Source organism: Cupressus sempervirens, chromosome 7 (assembly GCF_028749045.1).
Source record: "Cupressus sempervirens isolate cs-2001-9-10 chromosome 7, ASM2874904v1, whole genome shotgun sequence".
Classification (NCBI taxonomy): Eukaryota; Viridiplantae; Streptophyta; class Pinopsida; order Cupressales; family Cupressaceae; genus Cupressus; species Cupressus sempervirens.
Window position 1 is genome coordinate 617,615,458 of NC_143124.1, and position 22,042 is coordinate 617,637,499.

At 35.3% G+C, this 22,042-nt stretch overlaps 1 protein-coding gene across 1 annotated transcript in view; it reads left to right on the plus strand.

Annotated features, from left to right (window-relative positions):
* Positions 1–22,042, plus strand: part of MTM1 (manganese tracking factor for mitochondrial SOD2) — a 75,707-nt gene that overhangs the window by 32,147 nt on the left and 21,518 nt on the right. Inside the window, exons 5-6 of the mRNA XM_089792265.1 lie at positions 4,331–4,501; positions 4,833–4,932. Coding sequence (XP_089648391.1) covers positions 4,331–4,501; positions 4,833–4,932 — 271 coding nt within the window. The remainder of the gene's footprint in view (positions 1–4,330; positions 4,502–4,832; positions 4,933–22,042) is intronic.

Below are 22,042 nucleotides of genomic sequence, written 5' to 3' on the forward strand. Positions count from 1 at the left end.
TATCTATGTTTTCGTTCAATGGTATATTAGTTGCATCATTTAGCCATAAATACAACATGGTGCACTTGCTTGGTCACATGTGTGGAACATATTTCCATATCAAGGGAAACAGTTGAGAATGAAAGGAATTGTGAAAAGATAAAATGCAGTTATCTGAGTTTTTTATTTTCTATTGGTTAGAGGATTTCTAACCAGGCTAGATCAAAAGTTGAGATTCAAATTTCAAGCCCTGGATTCAAAGATATCATATCTTTTTAAAAGAAATTCCTCTATAATTGTCAATTTGGATTTCCTCTATAAGCAACTGTTCATTTTCATTCACAAATGCATAAAAGACATATAAACGATCTTTTTTGGTCTTTTTAGGGGTCACTTTAGGGTTGGGAGGATCAAATAGACAAAATTAGGCAAAAGAAAACACTTGAAAATTGTCTTAAAAAATGTTTTGAGGCCAATTTCAGCACAGGTTCAGCCATTGAGCAGCAAATTCTTCAAAATTTGCTGCAAATTCGTAGTTCTGGAAGAGAATTTGGGGAGAATTTGAATATCACCTATAATCATCAATTTTTTTAAAGAAATTCCTCTATAATTGTCAATTTGGATATTCATCTATTGTCAATTTGGATTTCCTCTATAAGCAAGTGTTCATTTTCATTCACAAATGCATAAATGACATATCAACCATCTTTTTTGGTCTTTTTAGCGGTCACTTTAGGGTTGGGAGGATCAAATGGACCAAATTAGGCAAAAGAAAACACTCGAAAAATGTCAAAAAAAATGTTTTGTGACCAATTTCAGCTGCAGGGCAGCAAATTCGCACTTCTGCAAGAGAATTTGGGGAGAATTTGACAAGGACCAGACTTTATACAGAATTGAACCAGACTTGAAAATAATTGGAGAGAATTTGGTAACTTGTTGACATCCCATTTGGCATAATAATTAAATACTTTATGACATTAATATATTAAATGCACACTTGACCCCATATATCCCTTTGATCATAAAGATATCTAATTTAATTAATTTTTTAAAAGTCAATGCTAGATTAGGCTTTAAAAAATTCAATTAAATCATTAAGCTCTATTAAATGCTTTGGGGGGATTATGTTAAAATCCACTTCCTTTAGCTTTCAAAAAATGTTGGAAGAGGTACATGGATGATACTAATGTGGTATGTTTTCATGGAATGGATAAGCTTTGAGAGTTTTATTCTCGCTTGAACATGTTTGATAGCATAAAATTCACTAAGAAGATTTTCTTTTTTGATGGAGGTCCTCCACGAAATATTTGTAGCTACCCAATATGAGAGTATGAGCCTTGCGGCTGAACCTCTTCGGCTAAGAGCCAATGATTGAGGGGTATCTATTCCACCAAAATCACCTGAGGCATGATCCCGGTCTCATCCCTTTTCAATGTCAGAGCCACGCACTCAGTGAGACTTGATCCCTGGTGGGCTCTTTAAGAACCTTTCATCTTCACTGCTCTTTAAGAACCTTTCAACTTCACCAGTAGACCAAGGAGATTGAAACGATGGTTGTTTTTCTTTCTTAGAAATGCTCATTCCATGGAAATCTGATGGCTTTTTGACATGACAATATAGAAAAGAGACACACTGATTTATATCTGCAAGGTTCATTTTGTTGCCGCCCACCACAAAAAGGCATTCTTAAAACTCTCGCCACTAAGGCTTTCAGGATAGCAAATGATCAACAATAGAAAAATCACTCGTCTAGATTTTTAAGAATGATAGGTGTTAAAACAGATTTCTAGGGCTTTTCATAAAGCAGGTGATGGGGGAAATAATTTGTTGTGACGGGGACACCTTTGATATTCAAAGCATTTCTATCCTACATTAAGGTTTATCAATGATCATGCAAACTGCAAGGATGTGAAGGGGCATATCATCTAGTCGACTTTTCTTTCCTACTAAAAAGCCAAGTCAAAATATCAAGTCTTCAGTGACAAGGTAGAATCAAAATTATTGATGTGTACTGCATTAAATGGTCAAGTGATGTCACACATAAGTGAGACACAAGGTGGAGAGTTTCTCTCTAACGGTTCATTTTGATTGTACTCAACAGTCCTAATTGGATAATGTCTTAGATCTAAGTCAAGCTTAAAAGTCAATAATCTGAAGATGGTTCTTTCCCTAATAAATGTATGACCCATGAGTTAATTTATTTATTTATTTTAACTTGATGAATTAATAAAGATTTTCATCTAATCAGAAGGGTATAATAGGTGCTTTAGTGTGAGTGTTGCCACCTGAAGAAAGGCTATGCCGATTCACATGAAAAGCTATCTCAGTTTGAGATTGAGGCAAATCCAAAAGTTATTGAATCAGCTGTGCCTCAAGACGTTACTGTAGGACATGAATAAAGCTGTTGAATGCCTTCTGTTTCAGGAAAGCAGTAAAAGGTGCGCGCACAAGCGCCAAGTAGAATGTAGTGTTGACAGCGTCACAACTGCCGTATTGATTAAAGATGTCATAGATGTACATATTCAGTCAAACAAGCTTATGTTTGCAGATTCCATTTCTACCGACGATATTGTTCAGAGTCCAGACATGCTGAATCTCGATGGACAAGCTTGAAAACAGGAAATCTGAGCTACACGTTCATCTTAAGTTTGTACTGTTTGAGGAATATTTTGTATAGCTTTCTAAAGTCAGGTGTTGTGACCACTAGTCTACCACACATTTCAGCTTGTATATGTTGACAGGGCTGTCAGGGGAAGAATCTGATCTGCAGGGTTGTTTATACGTTTTAGCACCAGACAGATGAAGATAGTCAATCAAGTCATTGAAAGAGAAATGTTACTGAGCTTCTTATGTATCGGACAGCTAGGGCTTGTACACGTCTCCTTGCAATCCTCAACATGCGGACGAGGAAACTTGTAAGCCCTTTAAATCTATTTAATCAGACTTTCAAATCAAGCATTCCACCTCGAATCAGAGCGAACAGTCATAGAAATTCCTCTATGGTTCAGAATCTTCAAACACTAACGCGATGAGTTGAAACTTGAAAGGTCCAAAGAGTCCCATTCCTTTAGCTTGGGAGGTTCATTTCTTTTCAATATATGGTCATTGACTTCTTCATAGCCTGTTACAAATGGATCCTATAGGATATGGTTACCTGCAATAAGGACCTTATTTCTGTAACAGTGAAACCTCTGCTGGCACTCACCAGCTGTTCTCTTTGTTTTCAAATTAGCTCCTTTTTTAGTTGCATCATGGAGTTGGGTGCTCTGTTTTTTTCTATTGGTTTCATTTTGTGTTTTCTCCCTTGGTGGTTCTGGTCTGATTGATTAAGCTGATAATGCCTGTAAAGATTCCTAAAGGGAAATGTTACTGCCCAGCTTGTTCAAGGAAGGATAGCCTTGGAGAGAGTTGTCATGACGAGTAGTAGGTTCTAACTTCTCACACAGAATCAGGTTGTGATTAGTCTCAGGATGGCCACCTGTATCCTCTCTAAGGCTTTCTTGTTTTTGAGAGATTCAGACTCACATTCCAAGCAGGTTTCACTACTGCTTTATTTCTAAATGTAAATTCTATATTTTAATATAAATGTTGTTTAGGTGTATGGCCTTTTACCCAATAAAAACACAATAAGAAAAAGAGGTGCATCTAATTACTAATGCCTAATTCACTTGAATGCTTGGCCCACTGGCTAGATTGCAATGTATTGATTTCCAAGTCAATAAATCAGTAATTAATGCTTGCCTGGTGGTGATCTGATGTGTTTTGATGATGTTTTACAGCACATTATCAGCAATATCAATGATTTGTTTGTGTTGCACATAGGCTTTTCCCCGAAAGCACATCTCTTTCATAATTTTCCCTGACTGTGGAACCTCAAACAACTTATTTTTTGAATTTTTTTGGATGACGACATCTGATGGTTGGTATTTGATTTGTTTTGGAGTGCTGGGGATTTAATTTCATATTTTGGTACTTTTCCTAGTGCTATATGGAAAGGTGGTAATGTTTGGTCATTATAAGTAGTCTAGAAGAGTATCAGCAAACTGCTTGGCATTTCAGTTTTGCAACAATTCAGTTATTGATTTAATGTCTTTCAAAGTGTTCATTTTGTTGTATCTTAAAGCTTCAATTAAATAAAACTTCGAGGTTAAGGTGATAAGAAAGTCTGTTGACCTACAATATGGTTTTTGTTATATCTCTTTTATGTGCATTAACTTTTTATGTAAAGCTGTACCTTAGGATGAATATGGAAATTTTATTAGATGCTGTAAGTGGGTTGAATTAGGCTTTGGTGAGTTCTATAATGGATGTTTCTTGCCTATGTTATTTATATTATAAATATGTTAATCAGGTGGGAATATATTTACCGTGTTATGACATTTTTCGAGACTGGCTTGAGAACTTCTCAAGTGCAAATGCACCCCAATTGATGCCGTACGCTCCATTAGTGGCAGGATCAATGGCAAGGTCATTGGCATGCATTACCTGTTCTCCAATTGAGTTAGCAAGGACACGAATGCAGGTTAATCCTGGTTCTCTTGTTACAAAATTTATTTGCATTTTCTTTGATGAGCATTTTACCACTCAATGTTCTTGAGGGCATGGGTATACTCTATTAAATTAACAGTACGCAAGCCTTTGAAGAAAGGCTAAATGATGGACTGTGTATATGTGTTAATTCAAATTGTTGTGAAGATACTAGAAAACTTTTCTACATTTCATCTATGTGATTGTAACGACGATATTAAATTATTTCTACAAACATAGGACACAGGCTATTTCCATATTCAAGCTGTGCATCTTACCCGTGTCTTTGCAAGCATTGATTTGACAACTGTTTTCCTGGAAATTAGGCACAGAAAGGAATTCCAATGGGAGTGAAGCCTCCAGGCATGTGGAAGACCATGCTGAGTGTCCTGTCACCCATGAAAACTGAACCAACTCTAGGAAACTGTAAGATCTATATTGCTAACTCTAGACCATTATTAAAAACCATATTTTGAGGCGTTGTAATTTGTGGTATACATATGATATAGGGTGTTGAATATATTTATATTAGGCTAGAAAGAAATCTTTACTTTAGCCATACGTCTTTCAATGCTGAATTACAGAATTTTAATTGCATTATAGTTACAAAGTGCTTGGAGTTGTCATTATCACATGGAAGGCTGGTTTCTAGTATGTTGTCCTATGTTGCTGGTTTGGTTTGAATGTTAGCTGTTTTTTTTGGGCTTCAGCTGTACTATATGTGTATATACTAAATAACCATCTTCTGCACAAAATGTACAAGATTAAATATAGAATTGAGAACACAATTCATAATTCATGATTCAATGACGATTGTCCAATTGTAAATGTTAAATTATATTAAAATGGATGATGTTCCAGTGGTGTTACCCGGAATCAGAATTGGCTTGAAAAACCTAGAATATAAATGGAATTCAATTACTTGGGAGGAAAATGATATTTACATCCGGCATATTACAATTATCTTTTGGTTATTGAAACCAGTGGGGTCTAGGGTAAAAGTCCCTATTGAGGGTTTCAATTAAATTTAAAGGGAGAAATCTGAGTACCTGCATTAGGATTAAGGTGCTTTTGGTCTCTAAATTCGTCCAAATTGATTTTGGGTTGGGTTTGGATTTGTTTTGGGTTCGTCTGTACAAGATATATATACAGACACAGACATACACACATACATATGCAGCAGCAAATAAGTTCATACATTACAATGCTAAAAATAAAGCAACATAGCAAAATACACCAGCACAATCCTCTTCAATAAATACTAAAATGCAATGTAAAGATGAAGTGATTTTGATTAGTCACAAATTCATTGAGTCATCAAGAGCACAAGAAACAGCACATGCTGATGACTAATTTTACCCATCTACAGCAGCGAGGTTTCAATCACCTTGGGAGCTCAGCTAACCATAATTTGCTTATGATAAATTTTGTCAAGAAACAGGACATTATTAAATGAGTCATTGAAGAAATTGCTATAAAATGAAGAATCATGAAACAAGGTTCTGATTCTTAAAAAATACAATATTACACACACGCAGATAACCCTGTTTTTTCTGTTTGTAAACCCTACACAGACTTCGTTCTACTCATCCACAGCCTTCAGCAACTGAGAAATCTTTATATTAAAATACAATTACATACACTGTTTTAGGTTTAAAAAGGTTGAATAGACAGAAAAAGACAAAAAATAGCTTTTGAAAAGTAAAAAACACTGACGTGGCATGCGAATTCGCTCCACATTCCCTCAAATTCCGGCCAGGCTTGCGGAGGATGGGTAAAAGTCACCGAAATTCAATGGAAAGTCGGGCAGGGTCTGATTTTAAAAATTTAGACCGAATGTTTTAGCCTGACACTGACTTCAGAATGAATGTGAATTGAATTTGAATTTGGTAAGAACTGAATTCCGAATTCCATGTCTGGGCAGCGAATGTGGTAACCTAGTTTACTGATCATTACAGAATTTCCCTATCAGTGAATGCAGACACCTATGACAGTCATGAAATATCCACTGGTTGCTCCTAAGTTTAGGTTTGAGACTTCTAGTAAGTTCCATCATAAGGTGTTGTAGGAGCATCTTGGGTACGTTGGCAATCTCACATCAACCAAAAAGATTTCTTGTTTATTGTCCCTGTCTGCTGTCTGTGGAATCACCCTTGCTGTTCGTGTTATTTCTTTCCACGCAGTTGGCTTCGTAATGTGGACCAGGGTTTACTTTAGTGGCGAATATTCGTCAAATGGTGAATCTCACTCATCAGGGACCTTGAATTTGGTGAATTTTTTTGCACTTTTGGGGTGGCAACGTTGCCCGCAATTTATGAGAACTGGATCCCATGCTCAGATCAATCACCAATAATAATACATAATCATTTTTATTTTGATGATGACTTCTCCAATGGAATCTAATCTTTCCACATGGTAAATTAAATATTTTCATCCACAATTTCCATGGCATGTCTTAATAGATGGTCGCATTCTTTTATCTATGACAAAACTTTAAGTTGGGTTATATTCAAAGTACATAGATTTGACAAGTGTCTCTATTCCGGAGACTTTCTAAGGAACTTATTATCCTTCTAATCTTTGGCCGGAAATAGGTTATACAGTGGACAAGTATCATTATTTAGGAAACTTTCTCCAAAACTTGTAACTTTTTAGCCCGAAACAGGATTTATACTGTTGATTTAGGATCATCTAACGGTCATTAAATAGGGTTATTATATCTTGAATGATACAAATTTATGGTTTCTAGATAATTTTACTTTTGGTCTTGATTTTCTGAAATAATTAAAGATTTGCCATGGTGAATTTGGTGAATTTTTTTGCACTTTTGGGGTGGCAACGTTGCCCGCAATTTATGAGAACTGGATCCCATGCTCAGATCAATCACCAATAATAATACATAATCATTTTTATTTTGATGATGACTTCTCCAATGGAATCTAATCTTTCCACATGGTAAATTAAATATTTTCATCCACAATTTCCATGGCATGTCTTAATAGATGGTCGCATTCTTTTATCTATGACAAAACTTTAAGTTGGGTTATATTCAAAGTACATAGATTTGACAAGTGTCTCTATTCCGGAGACTTTCTAAGGAACTTATTATCCTTCTAATCTTTGGCCGAAAATAGGTTATACAGTGGACAAGTATCATTATTTCGGAAACTTTCTCCAAAACTTGTACTTTAACATTTTAGCCCGAAACAGGATTTATACTGTTGATTTAGGATCATCTAACGGTCATTAAATAGGGTTATTATATCTTGAATGATACAAATTTATGGTTTCTAGATAATTTTACTTTTGGTCTTGATTTTCTGAAATAATTAAAGATTTGCCATGGTTTTACGAAATTTTCATACGATGGAAAAAATCGCCAATAAAATTAAATTTTATCCTATTTTGAAACAAAAAATCGCGAATACAAATTAATTTTTTGCCCATAAAATAATGTTAGATTCGCTACGATTTTATACATTTTTCCAAAGGGGGGTTTATTAAAGTTATCCCTAATGTAGACCTACCATGGATCCTTATCTTATGTTTGCGGAAATTAATTCCATTATATGCAGGAGTTATCCTTCTCTTTGCTCGAGGTGTGCTTGTTTCGTGGCATATTGGGTAACATGCGGATTTTGGCTTCTGCGAGGTTGTTTGAAATATCAAGTCTTTCCGTTGTCTTGGGGATCTCTTCTTGGATCACATGTGGACCTATCTTTGTCCTGGCGGATGTTTGTGCGCATAAGTGTTTGGTCTCTGATTTCTCCTTTGGGTCAGGACCTATATTTTGTAATAAATTGCCTGACAGGCCGACTTGTGGTCTTGCTGGCTATATAATTCGACATCTAGGATTAGAGTAGGTAGTATTCCAGTTAGTAGAAGATAGATAATGCGAATTTGGTTCTATAAGCTTGAGTTTCTAAGCTCGCAGTTTGTATGTCAGTTGTTTATGGCTGCAAACAGGTAGACCTTATGCCTGGTGATGGAGCCTAATTTTTTTTTTCCATTTTTCAACGTTTTCCCATCTTTTACACTATTTATTGGTCACAAAAATTTCTATACTTTTAGGTTTCTTAAAGCACCACAAGCAAGAACATGTTGATAATAGGTTCAATATGTTGATTCATATTACACCTTACAACAATAACTTGGAGTGTCCACAAAGAAACCAAAGATGTGTATCAGCATGGTCAAATAGCAAGATAGCCTCATAACTCTCTCAAATAAGTGGCAGGTTGGAAAAATGATCTCAACTACAAGTGGATATTCAGAAAACAAAACTCACTCATAACTTCAATGCTGCAGTGAGAACAACTATAGCAAGGCACCATTCAGGCAACGTGAATTCAGAGATGAATGTATGTAGAGACACAATCATGTAAGAAGAGCCTTCAGCAATAAAAGACGCTTTAAAGAATAGTGATAGTCTTGATGGCAGATATCGATCAGGATCAGTGTCATGAGGGCAGAAGAAAGGGATTTTAGGAGGAAAAGTAATGAAGAAATATCAACTTATATAGATTCAAGCATACATACCTGATATATTGAGTCTTTATTCCTCTATATCAAAAACGATTCTGAGTCTGTTCGGCAAACATTGGACATCAGAATTTAGAAGTATATTAAATAATAAGTGATTAACGATGGAAGCTATGGAGCCCCAACTACCATTTCTTTCGGTAGTCCTAAGTACATATAAGAGATGCATCGTTGGAGATTTGTAGCGGCAGTGAGAATCTTCAATATTGTCATAAGCCATAGAGCACTTGTTTAAAAGTGATGGCATCAAGAACGGACGACTATTATCCAACACCAACCCACATTGAATCAGTAGCGAGAAAGAAGGTATTTGGATTGACTTCAGACAACTTTGATAGAAATGTTCATTGCAGCGTATAAAGGAATCAACGGAAACAAGGAGTTGGGTCCATACAAAGAATTATGAGCAAGCATGAATTCTGGAGTCTTATGCAAAATTGAAGGAGTTAGTGTGTGTGCATACAGCAACAAGGGATACGGACATGTTTTATTCACTATGTGACTTCTGCAGGGGTGATAGATATGAGGCAATGTCTCCTCCTTGCATTACATCTGTATCGAGAAATACATATATCTTCTATGCGATTTCAGAGACTGTTCTCTTCGACATTCATATCATTTTAGGAGGAATTGAAGTTTGAATGTATACTGAGCAATATGAGATGAGTCTGATATAGATGGTGTCGTGAATCCCCACGTTGGCATACAGAGACAAAATTATTATTCACGGGAAGTGCATATCGCCAGAGTTACTCACATGGCAGAGATTTTTGGCACAGGACTTGGCGATTAATATTTCTCTAATCTGATCCCACGACAATAAGCACACTTAACCGCTAGGAGCCTTGGAAGATTGGAAGACATAGGCTTTTCTCTAGTTGTCATATAAATGCGGGATTATTAATCTGCAAGATGCAAATTATATCATCTATCCTTTGTATTATTTCAAAACAACTGAAGGCTCCAACATATGTGATAATATTAAAGTATCATGGTAGGCAATTAGAAATTAAACAAGGCGTGATTATAATTAGGAAGAAAGTATTAATTATTTTAAAAGATATGACTTTTTATATTGAAAATTTTCACATTCCAAAGTATAAGAGATATAATGTGGATCTCATTTTAGAAGAAGAGAAAAGATTCAAAAAACATTCATATTCTGAAAAAAGCATTTTATATTACTTGTACGGAGGGATAAGGAGTTTAATATGACTTTGTGATATAAATTCAATTATTTTATTTTAATAATAAAATAAAAAGTCCTTTGTTTATTTCTAAATGGCATGGAGATTTAAACTACAGATGAACCGTCCTTTGTAATTAATTTTTGAAGTTCTGTATACAATTTAAATATCGGATAAGTGGACGTGGTCATTTAGCATTTTAAATTTGATCATCATAGATATTGTGAAATATCAAATTGTTTCCGTATTTGTGTTCAGTTTGTCTCCCTGCCAGAGGAATTAAAGTTCAATCTGGACTAATTTAAGATTGCGTATGTATTTGATCTGTTGCATCTTGATTATTTAATTCTTGGCAGTAAAGTGTGTAAAACATTATAAAGTTGTACGTGAAAATTCATTGAAGTTGACTCTATTTCCCAGATGAGCAGAGGCAGTGGTCTTTTTATTATTGAAGTCAGAAGATCTATAACTTACTTCCTATAAGCATCAAATTAATTATTATTCAATTATACAAAACATTCAATCATTATCCAGCATCCAATTTTCATTTTAATTGAGTTTGAGGACCTTGCCAGCCGGAGAACTCCAGAAGCTTAAATTCTCTTTAGAAAAGCTCTGAACCAAGTGATTAGGTTCGAGGAGAAGGTCTACCCATCTAGGTGTAGCGGAGCTTGAAGTGCAGGGGAATTGAGAAGTATTCATGTTCGTTGGCTAGAACTGATTGTGGAATCCTATCGGAGAAGTGGCAGGCTCTTAGATTTCCAATCTGCAGTTTTGGGAACCAACACCTGGCATGCCATAAGAAGATTTTCTCATTATATCTGCATTGAAATCAATAGAATTTCTTGCAGGTGTGCAACTCTAGCAAGGGTAGCTTGGGAGTGTCTCTTGGACCTCTTGCCTTGTATTATAAGGAGATAATAATAGTTCCCTGATCTTGCAATTGGTTTCAGTTTGGGAAAAATGATAAATCTAATATTGTAGGCACATTCCGTGATTTGTATATTACCTTTGTTCGTACTCGGGAGGTCGGTGGCATGTCTCAATCATGCTTGAGATATTTGAAATATCTGTAATGTATTGGGTATGTGATATATTTAACACTTAGATATTGCTTTTCTTCTTGATGAACTACTGAAAGCACCTCACCTATTTGAGTTACACATAGTATTAGTACTTTAAAATTTGGTTTAAAATAGATAAAGATGTATAACTTTATAATTATAGTCCAGTAGTAGTATTTTAATGATAAATGTTAAAATTAAAAAATATTAGATATAGACGTTGCAACAAGAATTTTCAAAATTATAAATATTTATTTCTTAATCATATTGATTACAATCCAATGTTCATCAAAATTTCAATCAATTGATCAAGGTATCAAGATTCAACAATGTTCAAACTTCAAACCTCAAAACAAAAATCAAAATACCAAATAGTCAATTATAGAAGTATATATTCTAGAAGTGGTAACAAATGAAGATGGAAAAAATATAACAATGGAAGAAGACTTCCCATTTCCAACCAATGACTGCAATCTTCCTTTTTTACCCCTTTATTATTTCCTTTTTCTGCACAAAGGTTTCTCATTGAACTTGCAATTCACTCATAACATCCGTAGGTGCATGTGGGAATTGAATTGCTTTTTTAGTGTTTCAGTTTTTGCTGTATGAAATACCTAGCTGCAACCACCTCTTCTGGTTGGGACTTGCATAGACTCAACACATCTACCAAGTACTTGGCTGCTTAGTCTCCCAGACTCGCCAAAGGTGGCTCGCCTCAGGAGTCACCTAGTGTAGGCAAGTCTTGACAATTTTTGTTACTGTGGTTAGAACTAGTTATTATTGAAAGTGAGTGGATGTAATTGTTTGCAAAAATGGACTAGTGAATTGGTCTACATGTACCAATTTACACATTAGAAATTTGAAGCATCAAAGTCTGCACTCTTGAAAGAAGTCCAATAATTTGAACCAAGACCAGGTCTTCATACTGGTTAAATGTTAAGGAATTGAGGCTAGAAGTGCATCATTTTCAATAGTGCTAAAGATGCATATTTATTACCTACCCTAACTGGGATTCTCACAAAATGAGAGACCAGTAAATTGCAAATATAGTGATGTGTATGTTGAAATGAACTCTGATTTCTTAGAAAAGTTGAAATAAAATTTAGGTAAAGCTTTCCTGAAGAAGTTTAAGGTCAGAGTTGGCACACTGGCAAGTGCAATAATAGTGTGCTTAAGAGTCCAACTCTCTTTGCAAATAAGCTGTTTCAGGCATTTTCTTTGAAGAGAAGCACATACACCAAGAAGAGTGGGATGCAACTGATGCCAGCATGGATAGTTTTTCTAAATTACCAAACAAGTTTGGAGAGAGTGGGCACCCTTGCTCGACCCCAGTGGCATTGTTAGTAATGTCAGAAAGGCCTTGAGTGGTACAAAGGCATTATATAACTGCAGTGTATGCATAATGGTGGTAACAAAACACTTTAATAAATCAGTGCTCTACAAACAGAAAATGCATTTTAAACATCACAAAACAATAATATAGTCACAGATCTTCAACAATCTTTCCTTAGCCTTTCAAGTAATAGTTCGAAGTGTCCAGATATAATCTACCATCTTATAATCATTTTTAGAGGCTCTGAAATGAGACTTGCCCAGTGTTAATGAGGACTACCAAATGTGAAGATAAGGCAGCTTTAGAGATACTGCGGCCTTCAATTGCAGACTCAGAGATTTGTATCTGCCTTTTCTGGGTCTTGAGTGAATACTTGCGAAGTCTGCTGTTTTAAGTGGTTTTACTTCTTAAGATTCAGTGTTCACTTTTTTTTGTTACTACTTCATGTTCAACTCTTTCATCAAATTTATTTATCCAGGAGGGTCCACAACACTTTGGAGCTCACATTTTTGTCTGCAAATAATCAGGGCTTTTGTGTCTCATTAGCAGCTTAGTCATTATTGGCAACAAACGTGGTGCAATGCCATTTCTGTTCTGATCAATCTGTACAATTGCAGTGCCAGTTCTGGGTAGTGGCGACCCAGGAATCTAGCTAGGATTTGGCAAAGGAGCTGAGAGTCTGGCAACTGCCGATCCACTCGTTACCCTCCTACATGTATAATGGTATATACTATATAGTACCATCTTTGAAACAGTTGGTGAAAGGAAATTAGTTAATGAATTAGCTACCTTAGTGGTAGAACCAGAGGATAGTCTAGACATTCACAATACATCTAACTTTCAATTTTGACAAGTATAAAAAATATGTCTTGGAATTTGCGACTGAATTAAACAAAGGGAAGGAAGGGGAAAAATAATTGCAAAGAAATACGTTTCACTGTGCCCAAACAATTTCTAAAATGGAAAAACCATGGTCAGTAGGTAGGGGGTCTTGTAATACAGTTGATGGAAAATTGGCAAAATCTTCTAAGGTAAAAAATGTCACAGCACCTCTCAAATTTTCAAACCATGGTCTTTTAGATAATGTGAAGTCTTGTCATAGCTCTTGACTGGTAATAGTTAGAAATGATCTCCATGTTCACGTTTCTTCTATCCTTAATGACAACTATGTCTTGACCAATAGATTTAAGGACATCCTAGACACACTCCCCAACATTTATCTAATTGCCATTAGAGAGTTGGGAATCCAAACCTAGTTAAATTGAGTGATAGCAACCCAATTAGCTATTGAGTAATTGGGAATGGCACTGACTAAGATGGGTATTCAAAAGAACAAATTATAGGATTCTTTGTGAGGATGGTTGATTGAACATTCTCAAAACTTTGCTGCATCTGCAAAGCTAGTTTCACAAAGTTTGCCATCTGTTCAAAAAATAATGGATATGGCTAGTTCTATGCTGGTAAAAAAAATTGATTGCTCCAAATGCAGTTAATTGGAAGTGAGATTACAATTATCAGTTCCAAGAAAGGACTTTTGAAGGGACCATCCTTTTCACCCACTATATATGGATGTAGAGAGCTCCAAATAAGAACCGTATTGAGAAAGAGGAGTCACCTTAGTGTATAGAAGTAGGAAGCAAAAAATTGGCAAAGAAAGTCTAAACCAAGGAGAGGATGTAATAAAGAGCAAGATGTGAAGACACTTGCGAAGAAAGATTCTGGTTGAACACGACAGTTAGAAAGAGCTTGAAGGAGCAAATAATAGCAAATATTAGTTGCAAAGGTAGTAGTACAACAAAAGGAAACAAAAGAAAAATGATGATCACAACAAAAGGAAACAAAAGAGAAATGATGATTCCATGGAATAGTCAATACTTTAGAAGTGATAAATTGACAACGGAACAATGGAGAATCCAAACAAAATCTTGATCAAAGAGTTCAAGAAACATGGCACGAGCAATAATGTCATAGATCAGCAAAGGGGAGGATTGAGGAGGGAAGGAAAACGTGATTTTTGATTGGTTGGTTGTATAAGAAAAATGACAACCTTCAATCCGCCTAGGAGTGGAGGGTGGTCATCAAGTTGACCATAGTTAAACTAAAAGTTTTTTTTAATTGTTGACAATATTTGAGTAGATTGCTCCAAGCGTAAGGTGTGGGAACTTGGCCTTGTTAACAAGACACAGTTGAAAGGTATGCTTAATGCCTAGGGACAGGGAAATCAGTCTCTTTAGAAAGATATCTTTATCAGGGAGGAAGAAAAGGAGACTTGGTTTGCTAAGACATTGGCAGTGTTGTTATCTCTTTGAATATGGTAGAACCAGAAATCTTCAAACCTTTCATTTTTTGCTTCTAGATTCGATTGTGTGGCTGTTTTTTGCATCAAAGTTTCATATCACACTTTGTGATCCATCATTAGGATGAAAGAAAGAGAACATTAAGAGAAAATAAGAGAAAAAGCAAACTAAACCAGAGAAATAAGGAAGAAGCAGGAGAGAGTAATAATAGAGGATCAAGGGGGCAATGCCAAGTGGCAAAGAAAGGACAATGTTACCAAAAGGAGCACAAGGAATGTGCCAAAAAGAGAAACAAACTGAATGGAAAGATAACAACAATCAACAAAAACTCATAAACGAGAATAAAAACAAAAAAATTAAGAATAAAAAACAAAAAGTACCCCAATTTTTAATACAAATCACACCAAAATTAGGAAAACACAACAAAATTATATACCATTTATATATATAAAACTAAATAAAATAATAAAATAGTAATACATAAAATTTAATAACATATAATAGAATAAAAAATAAATATAAGCTGAAAAGGAACCTAAAAAATTAAGAACTATAAAAACCCGAAGAACTAGCTAACCAACTATAAATAAATAACACTCCACCAAGAAAAAGCAAGGGGAAGAAAATAAGCCAAGACAAACCAACAAGGAACAAAGATAGAGAAAACAACCTAAAACCAAAATCAGGGAAAAACCCAAAATAGAGATAAAGAACCACAGGGGAAAAACTCAAAGAAGACAAGGAGCTAGATCTCCTAGGCTAGGAACAAGGCAATAAAGGAACAACATAGGGGGGGGGGGGGGGGGGTGGGGGGCGGGGAAGGAAGCCGGTAAGGGGGAGGGTAAGGGAGAGAAGGGAAGAGGATAGCAATGACGTCAGAGGGAGGTGAAAGGGGGAGACAAAAGAGGAGGGAAAAAAGAAAAAACTTAGGGCAAGAGGCTACTAACAAGGTTCCTCATTCTAGAAAGTAAAGTTTGCCAAGACATAGTAAGCGGTCACCCTTCATCACAATTTGAATTAGAGGGGCGATTACTGATCTCAATGGCTTCCTTTAGTCTTTCTCTAAAGATTATCTTCTTTAGCTAGAATTTTTGTGCTTTCTAGACATATATGGTGCTTGGTAGCTCGAGAGTGCTCAAGCAAAGCTTATTTAAGAACACGCTCATGTTTAATGTCATCGTTATGTTCCTTGATTCTGGTACCAAAGGATAGGGTTTTGAAGGCACAACAAACTCCTTTCTTGGAGAGGATTTTGGACAACTTGTGGGAGATGTCTTCAATATGCAGTAAGGCTACACTAGGGAGGTTTAAAGGTGGAGAACGAGGGGAATGAGAAAGGAAGTGAGATTTGGCTCGAATTATGGCTTTAGAAATTCTCTTGCAGGAATAACTATTTAAACTAAAGATGTGACAAAGATGGTCAATTGCTTGTTGTACATTGTCTTCATCACAAATCTGGTAAGCTCTTAGAGTTAAGGTTAAGGCTACGCTAGGGAGGTTTAAAGGAGGAGAACGAGAGGAATGAGAAAGGAAGTGAGGTTTGGCTCGAATTATGGCTTAAGAAATTTTCTTGGAGGATTAACTATTTAAACTAAAGATGTGACAAAGATGGTCAATTTCTTGCTGTATGTTGTCTTCATCACAAATTCGGTAAGCTCTTAGAGTTAGGGTTTTCAAGACCCCAACTTTTTCGCTTGGGTTGTGATGCGATAAGGAGTGGAGGTAAAGGTTGACACGTGTCGCTTTGCAAAAAATCTGACAACTTAGGGAGGCATCAAGCTTCTTTATGAGCAACACATCTAGGAATGACCTTTGGTTATCAGACTCAAGTTCCATAGTAAAGGTGATGGACAGGTAAATGTTGATGTGTGGAAGGAAAACCTCATGCTTGTCACGACCATGGTACCAACACACATTGGTGTCATCTACATATCTTTCCACCACCTTGGTTTAAGAGGGGAGGAAAAGATGGCTACCTTTTCATATGTTCCATGAAGAGGACAAGTGTTTCTTACCTTTTTCATACCTTGTTAGGAGAGGACAAGTGTCTCCCAAATCTTGCTTTAAACACTAATTGCAATTTTTGATATCGACACAATTTTTTTTGCAGAATTTAATGTTTGCAACTTAGATTTATTGATGTTTCTTGTGAGGACATCACCGTCTATATAACCAAGGCTTACAAAAGGTTATTAGAAGCTAAATTTAGCTTTAGATAAAAACCTTAAGTAGGATGACCCTTTGTGTCATGACAAGGTCTCTGATTGATTTAGATTGCATTTTATCCATGTTTAATTTTGCTCAATTGTCTCTGAGGCCCCCCTTGATTTCATTTGCACTCAGTTTGACAACCTCTCAATTGGAGGAGGTAGTGGAGAAGTGCACACACAAAAGGATTCCAAATCATACCCAACTTGTTTGCATTCTTGATAATTGTTCCCCAAGTTCAACAAAACTGACAACTTTTTTCTTTGAATTTTCTTTGATTTCGTACTTTTTTGGCAAGGAAGGCCATGGGCATAAATTCTAGATAAAATTGAGAGATTTAGAAGTGAATTTAGATGACTTTCATTTGGAGCAAAGCATCATGAGAGATGAGATCTTGCATTGGGCTTTCAAGATGAATGAATGTCAAGGAAATCTTTTAAACCAAACTCAATTTTTCTCCATGCAAATTTGATTGAGAGGTTCTCACTTTGGGAACTCTCTTAAAATGAGAGTTATTAAATTTTTTTTTTCCCCTAGAAGAGAGCTTGGCAACAAACATCATGAATTTTGGTCCAATAGAGATTTTTGGAAATGATATTTTTTTTCCCCTAGAAGAGAGCTTGGCAACAAAGATCATGAATTTTGGTCCAATAGAGATTTTTGGAAATGAAAAGAACCCCAAATTTGATGGTGTTCTAGATTGAGAACCCATCCTTGGGATCCTACCTCTACTAGGAAGTATAAATATGACCATAAGCGTACTTGGCTTAGAAATTCTGCTTCATTAAAAATTGAGCTCCCTCTCCGTATCCAACGTAATTGGGCAGCTAGAGTTTTGCAATTATTGTGAGAGTACCTGATACCAAGGCCCGTCTTCATCTTCTTGCAACAAACTTGTTAGCTGATGAGACTGTTGTGTTGAAAATATATGTTTGGTTGTCATTGATGTCAAACATTGTGGCCTGGAGGTGTTTTCATAAACACCATGGTCCAGAGGAATTTGTTGGAGACATGTTCAGGTATATGTGCTGGTCAGGATAAGACTGAAAGAAGGAAGTTGGTCTGTAAGATGTAAGATTGTGTGCTGGACATGATAGTGAAGTTAAGTATGTATTCAGGCGATCACGTGAAAATGATGTTTTTTAGTGCTTTAGTGTTATATTCTTAGGCCTGAAGCTAGTGGTTCAGTCACAAAGATATATAGTTGAAGATGACAGTTGTTTAGTTATGTTTTTCAGAAGGTTTCATCTCCATAAATTAAGGTTGAAGATGTGCATATGTGATTTATGTTGTATTCAAGAATTGATCTTGGTTGTGGTGGTTCTTGGTGATCTAGAAATGGTTGTTTAGATTTGCAAACAGTGTTACCACGTGATGCAGTTGTGATTAGTTTGTGATCTGAACCAAAATTGTGTTGTGATGGCTTTTGATGTGGAGTTTTGATCTCACCGTAGTGTGTGTGGTCTGGAGACAGTTGGCAAGTGATGTGGTTCTTTGGACAATGTGATGCTACATGTTTCAGTTCCGACATTTGCAAATCTGGTATTGGGAAATGATAAGTAGGAGATTGTTTCCATAGCAAGTCAAATTGTGATATTGCTATTAGGATTTAACTGTGTAGTTCTTGAGTCGAACAAATTGACCCATATTGCATGAGTAGTAGTTCACATGAACCCATCTCTCATGAGAATGAATAGAACACTATTGACACTCATTGGATCTAGGTGATGCTCATAGAGGTGAATCACCGGGACCTCCCAGGAGGTCACCCATCCCACCAATACTCCAGTTTGAGCACGCTTTACTATGGAGTTTCCACCATGGTTAAATCCACTCTGCTTGCGACCCCATTCACAAAACCTTCACCATGTGTTGTGCCTTATGGGCCATTCATTAGAAAGCCACTTAAGCTCAGCAATTGATAAGTAGAGATATTTTTCCATGGCAAGTCAAATTTTGATATTGCTATCAGGAATTAACTGTGTAGTTTTGATAATTTGTTTGACTTTCACTGTTATGTGAATTCTCGATTAAATTAACACAAGACTATATGTAAGGTTCTATAATGTATACAGGCATGCTTCATCCATGTTTTCATATAATTTTTTAAGATTTCTCTCTCTCTATATATATTATTCCAATTATTCATATAGCTATCCTCTGCTCTGGGAAAAATTCCATACCAGAAACCCATTTTCCGGTCCCCTTGTTGCCCTGTCCTGGAACTCAGGGTAATTTAGTTTATAATAATTTTAAACAGAACTTTATGTCAAAGTATTATTCATTATAAAAAAAAAGTATACAAGGGCTTTTCAATATTTTCAGAAGTTTTATTAAAATTTACCTTTTTATAAATGCTAATGATCTTATTGATTTATATCATTATGTTTGAATGATCTCGTAAAATGATGAGTTTTCTGAGATTAATTGTAGAGTTTGTAATCAAGTGTTAAAAAATGATTTCCATGGTTTTGCCAAGCCTGAGACTTCATACTATAGTTTATACTTATTCCTAGGAATGTAGAAAACCAGAAGAAATGATCTAATTGAACAATTTTCAAAGAATCTGTACCATGCCTGAGAAATTTAGCCTCGATTCTTTCACCATGAGAAGCATTTTTAGTACCCAACTCACAACCACTGTGACATTGATTGATGTAATTAAATGGCAGGATATTGCCTAAATGAGAACACCATAATGGACAAGTCCAAAACATTGAGGAGAGTAGATAGATGAGAGGTTCAAGTTTGGGTATCAATATCAAGAAGAGGAGCTTTGTTAGGATGGAGGAGCAAAGTCATCTTGGGAATCATCTGAAGAGTTGCTGGAAGTGTAATGTTCCTTAAAAGATGTTCAAGTTTGGGTATCGATATCAAGAAGAGGAGCTTTCCTAGGAAGGAGGAGCATGCAAGGTCATTGTGGGAAATATCCTAAGAGTTGCCGGAAGTGTAATGTTCCTTAAATAAATGTTTTAATTACAAACGCGGATTCATATTTTGGAATTTTCAAAAGGAAAATTGAATGTGCTAACCAATGCTTAGCTCTGATTCATACGAATTTCTTGGCACTTAGTTGGCGGACTAATTCATACGAATTAAGCTGGGGTTTGAAAACTATTTGATCTAACAGGCCCACGTACGTATAATTCTGCACTATTATAATCTTTATAACAGAGAGATGTTACATAAATCAAACTTTGTTCAGTGATCAAAATTGACCCCAAGATGTTGCCAATTTCTCTATAGCTCTTTATAGTTTCTCTGAATTTTAAGTTGGCTTAATGAAATTAAAAGAATACATACAAAATTTCCAAATATCCCCAAGCGCCTTGATTGGAATATAATAGTATTGTCTTATTTACTTCAAACCTGCCCATCCTTGACTTAATTTCTAAACTGCCAATTCAAAATTCCAACTTGAAGGCCAAACTATTCCGATAATAAACCTTTCTGAAATCATGCCTGTGGTAAATCTTGCTGGGAAACGAATTCTGATGAAACATGTAATAAATATTTTTGCATAAATTTCATAGGATGGCAAGATCAATGCTCTTACCAATTGCAATGACCCCATTTGTATGCTTCAAATATAGTTTTGGTTACCTCATTTTGCTTAAACTTAAAAGTTTTAATATCTAATTTTCTCCATCTGTATCCCTCTTCGCTTCTTTTGTTCTTCTCTTATATATCTTTTTCTAAGAGTCAATGTCTTTTGGAATATTTTTTATTAATATTATAATATTTTATTAGTAATAATATTTTACATTATATTAATAATATATTGTCATTGTGTTACATTTATTTATATTTATCATATGAATAATGTATTTTATCTAATAATAGATTATGATCTTTTTGTGTTATTTAATTATTATTTATATTTACTTTATTCATTGAAGTATATAATTTTTATTAGATTCATTCATCAATATGTAATAATCTATTCTTCAAATTATATATCTGGATTACTCATTGAATCATTATTTAAATTTTATATTATAAATTTATTATAACATTATATTATCATGGTGGACCACATTATTATTATTTAATTAATTATATAAGTCCCATTTTAATAGAGATATCACAATGAGATCTATGCGGCTCTGGAAGGAGTTAGAAATTTAGAAAGTTTTCTAAGAGAAATCAATAATACTTTCTTAGCTCTCATCCCTAAAAACGACAAGTTGGAGAGCTTTAGTGATATCAGACTGATTGCCTTATGCAATACACTGTATAAGATGTTAACCAAGACTATCGCTAGTCGAATTCAAAAACTTCTCCCAACCCTTATTAGCGAAGAACATACATGCTTTGTCCCTGGGAGTTCTATTTATGATGGTATTATTATTGCTCAGGAAGCTATTCACTCCCTACAGATTAAAGGCAATCCAGGGATGTTTATTAAGTTGGACATTAGTAAAGTATATGATAAGGTAGATTGGCGATTCCTATATGAATGCCTGGAAGCTTTTGGTTTCTCTAAGACGTGGATAAATCTCATATATGAGTGGATTTCTACTCCTTAAATCTCTTGTCTCATTAATTGATCTCCAAAAGGTTTCTTCTGTACTTCTAGAGGTCTTCGGCAAGGGGATCCCATGTCCCCATTCTTATTTATCCTTATGGCAGAAGCCCTTGGAAAGGCTATTACTAATATGAGAATTCTTGGTCTCATAAAAGGACTTAATATAACTAGCAATGTAGACCCCACAACTCACCAATAATTTGTAGTGTAAAGTTTAAGGATCTCTGATAGAGAGAATAGGTATATTGAACTTGTCTTTCCTGATATATTATAACTGAGTTCAGAGTACTAATACTAATCAGATCTGTATAATTATTCAACCTTGAGTTCTGATTATAAATTTGATTCTCATAAATCTCAGTAAAACTGAACCTTGT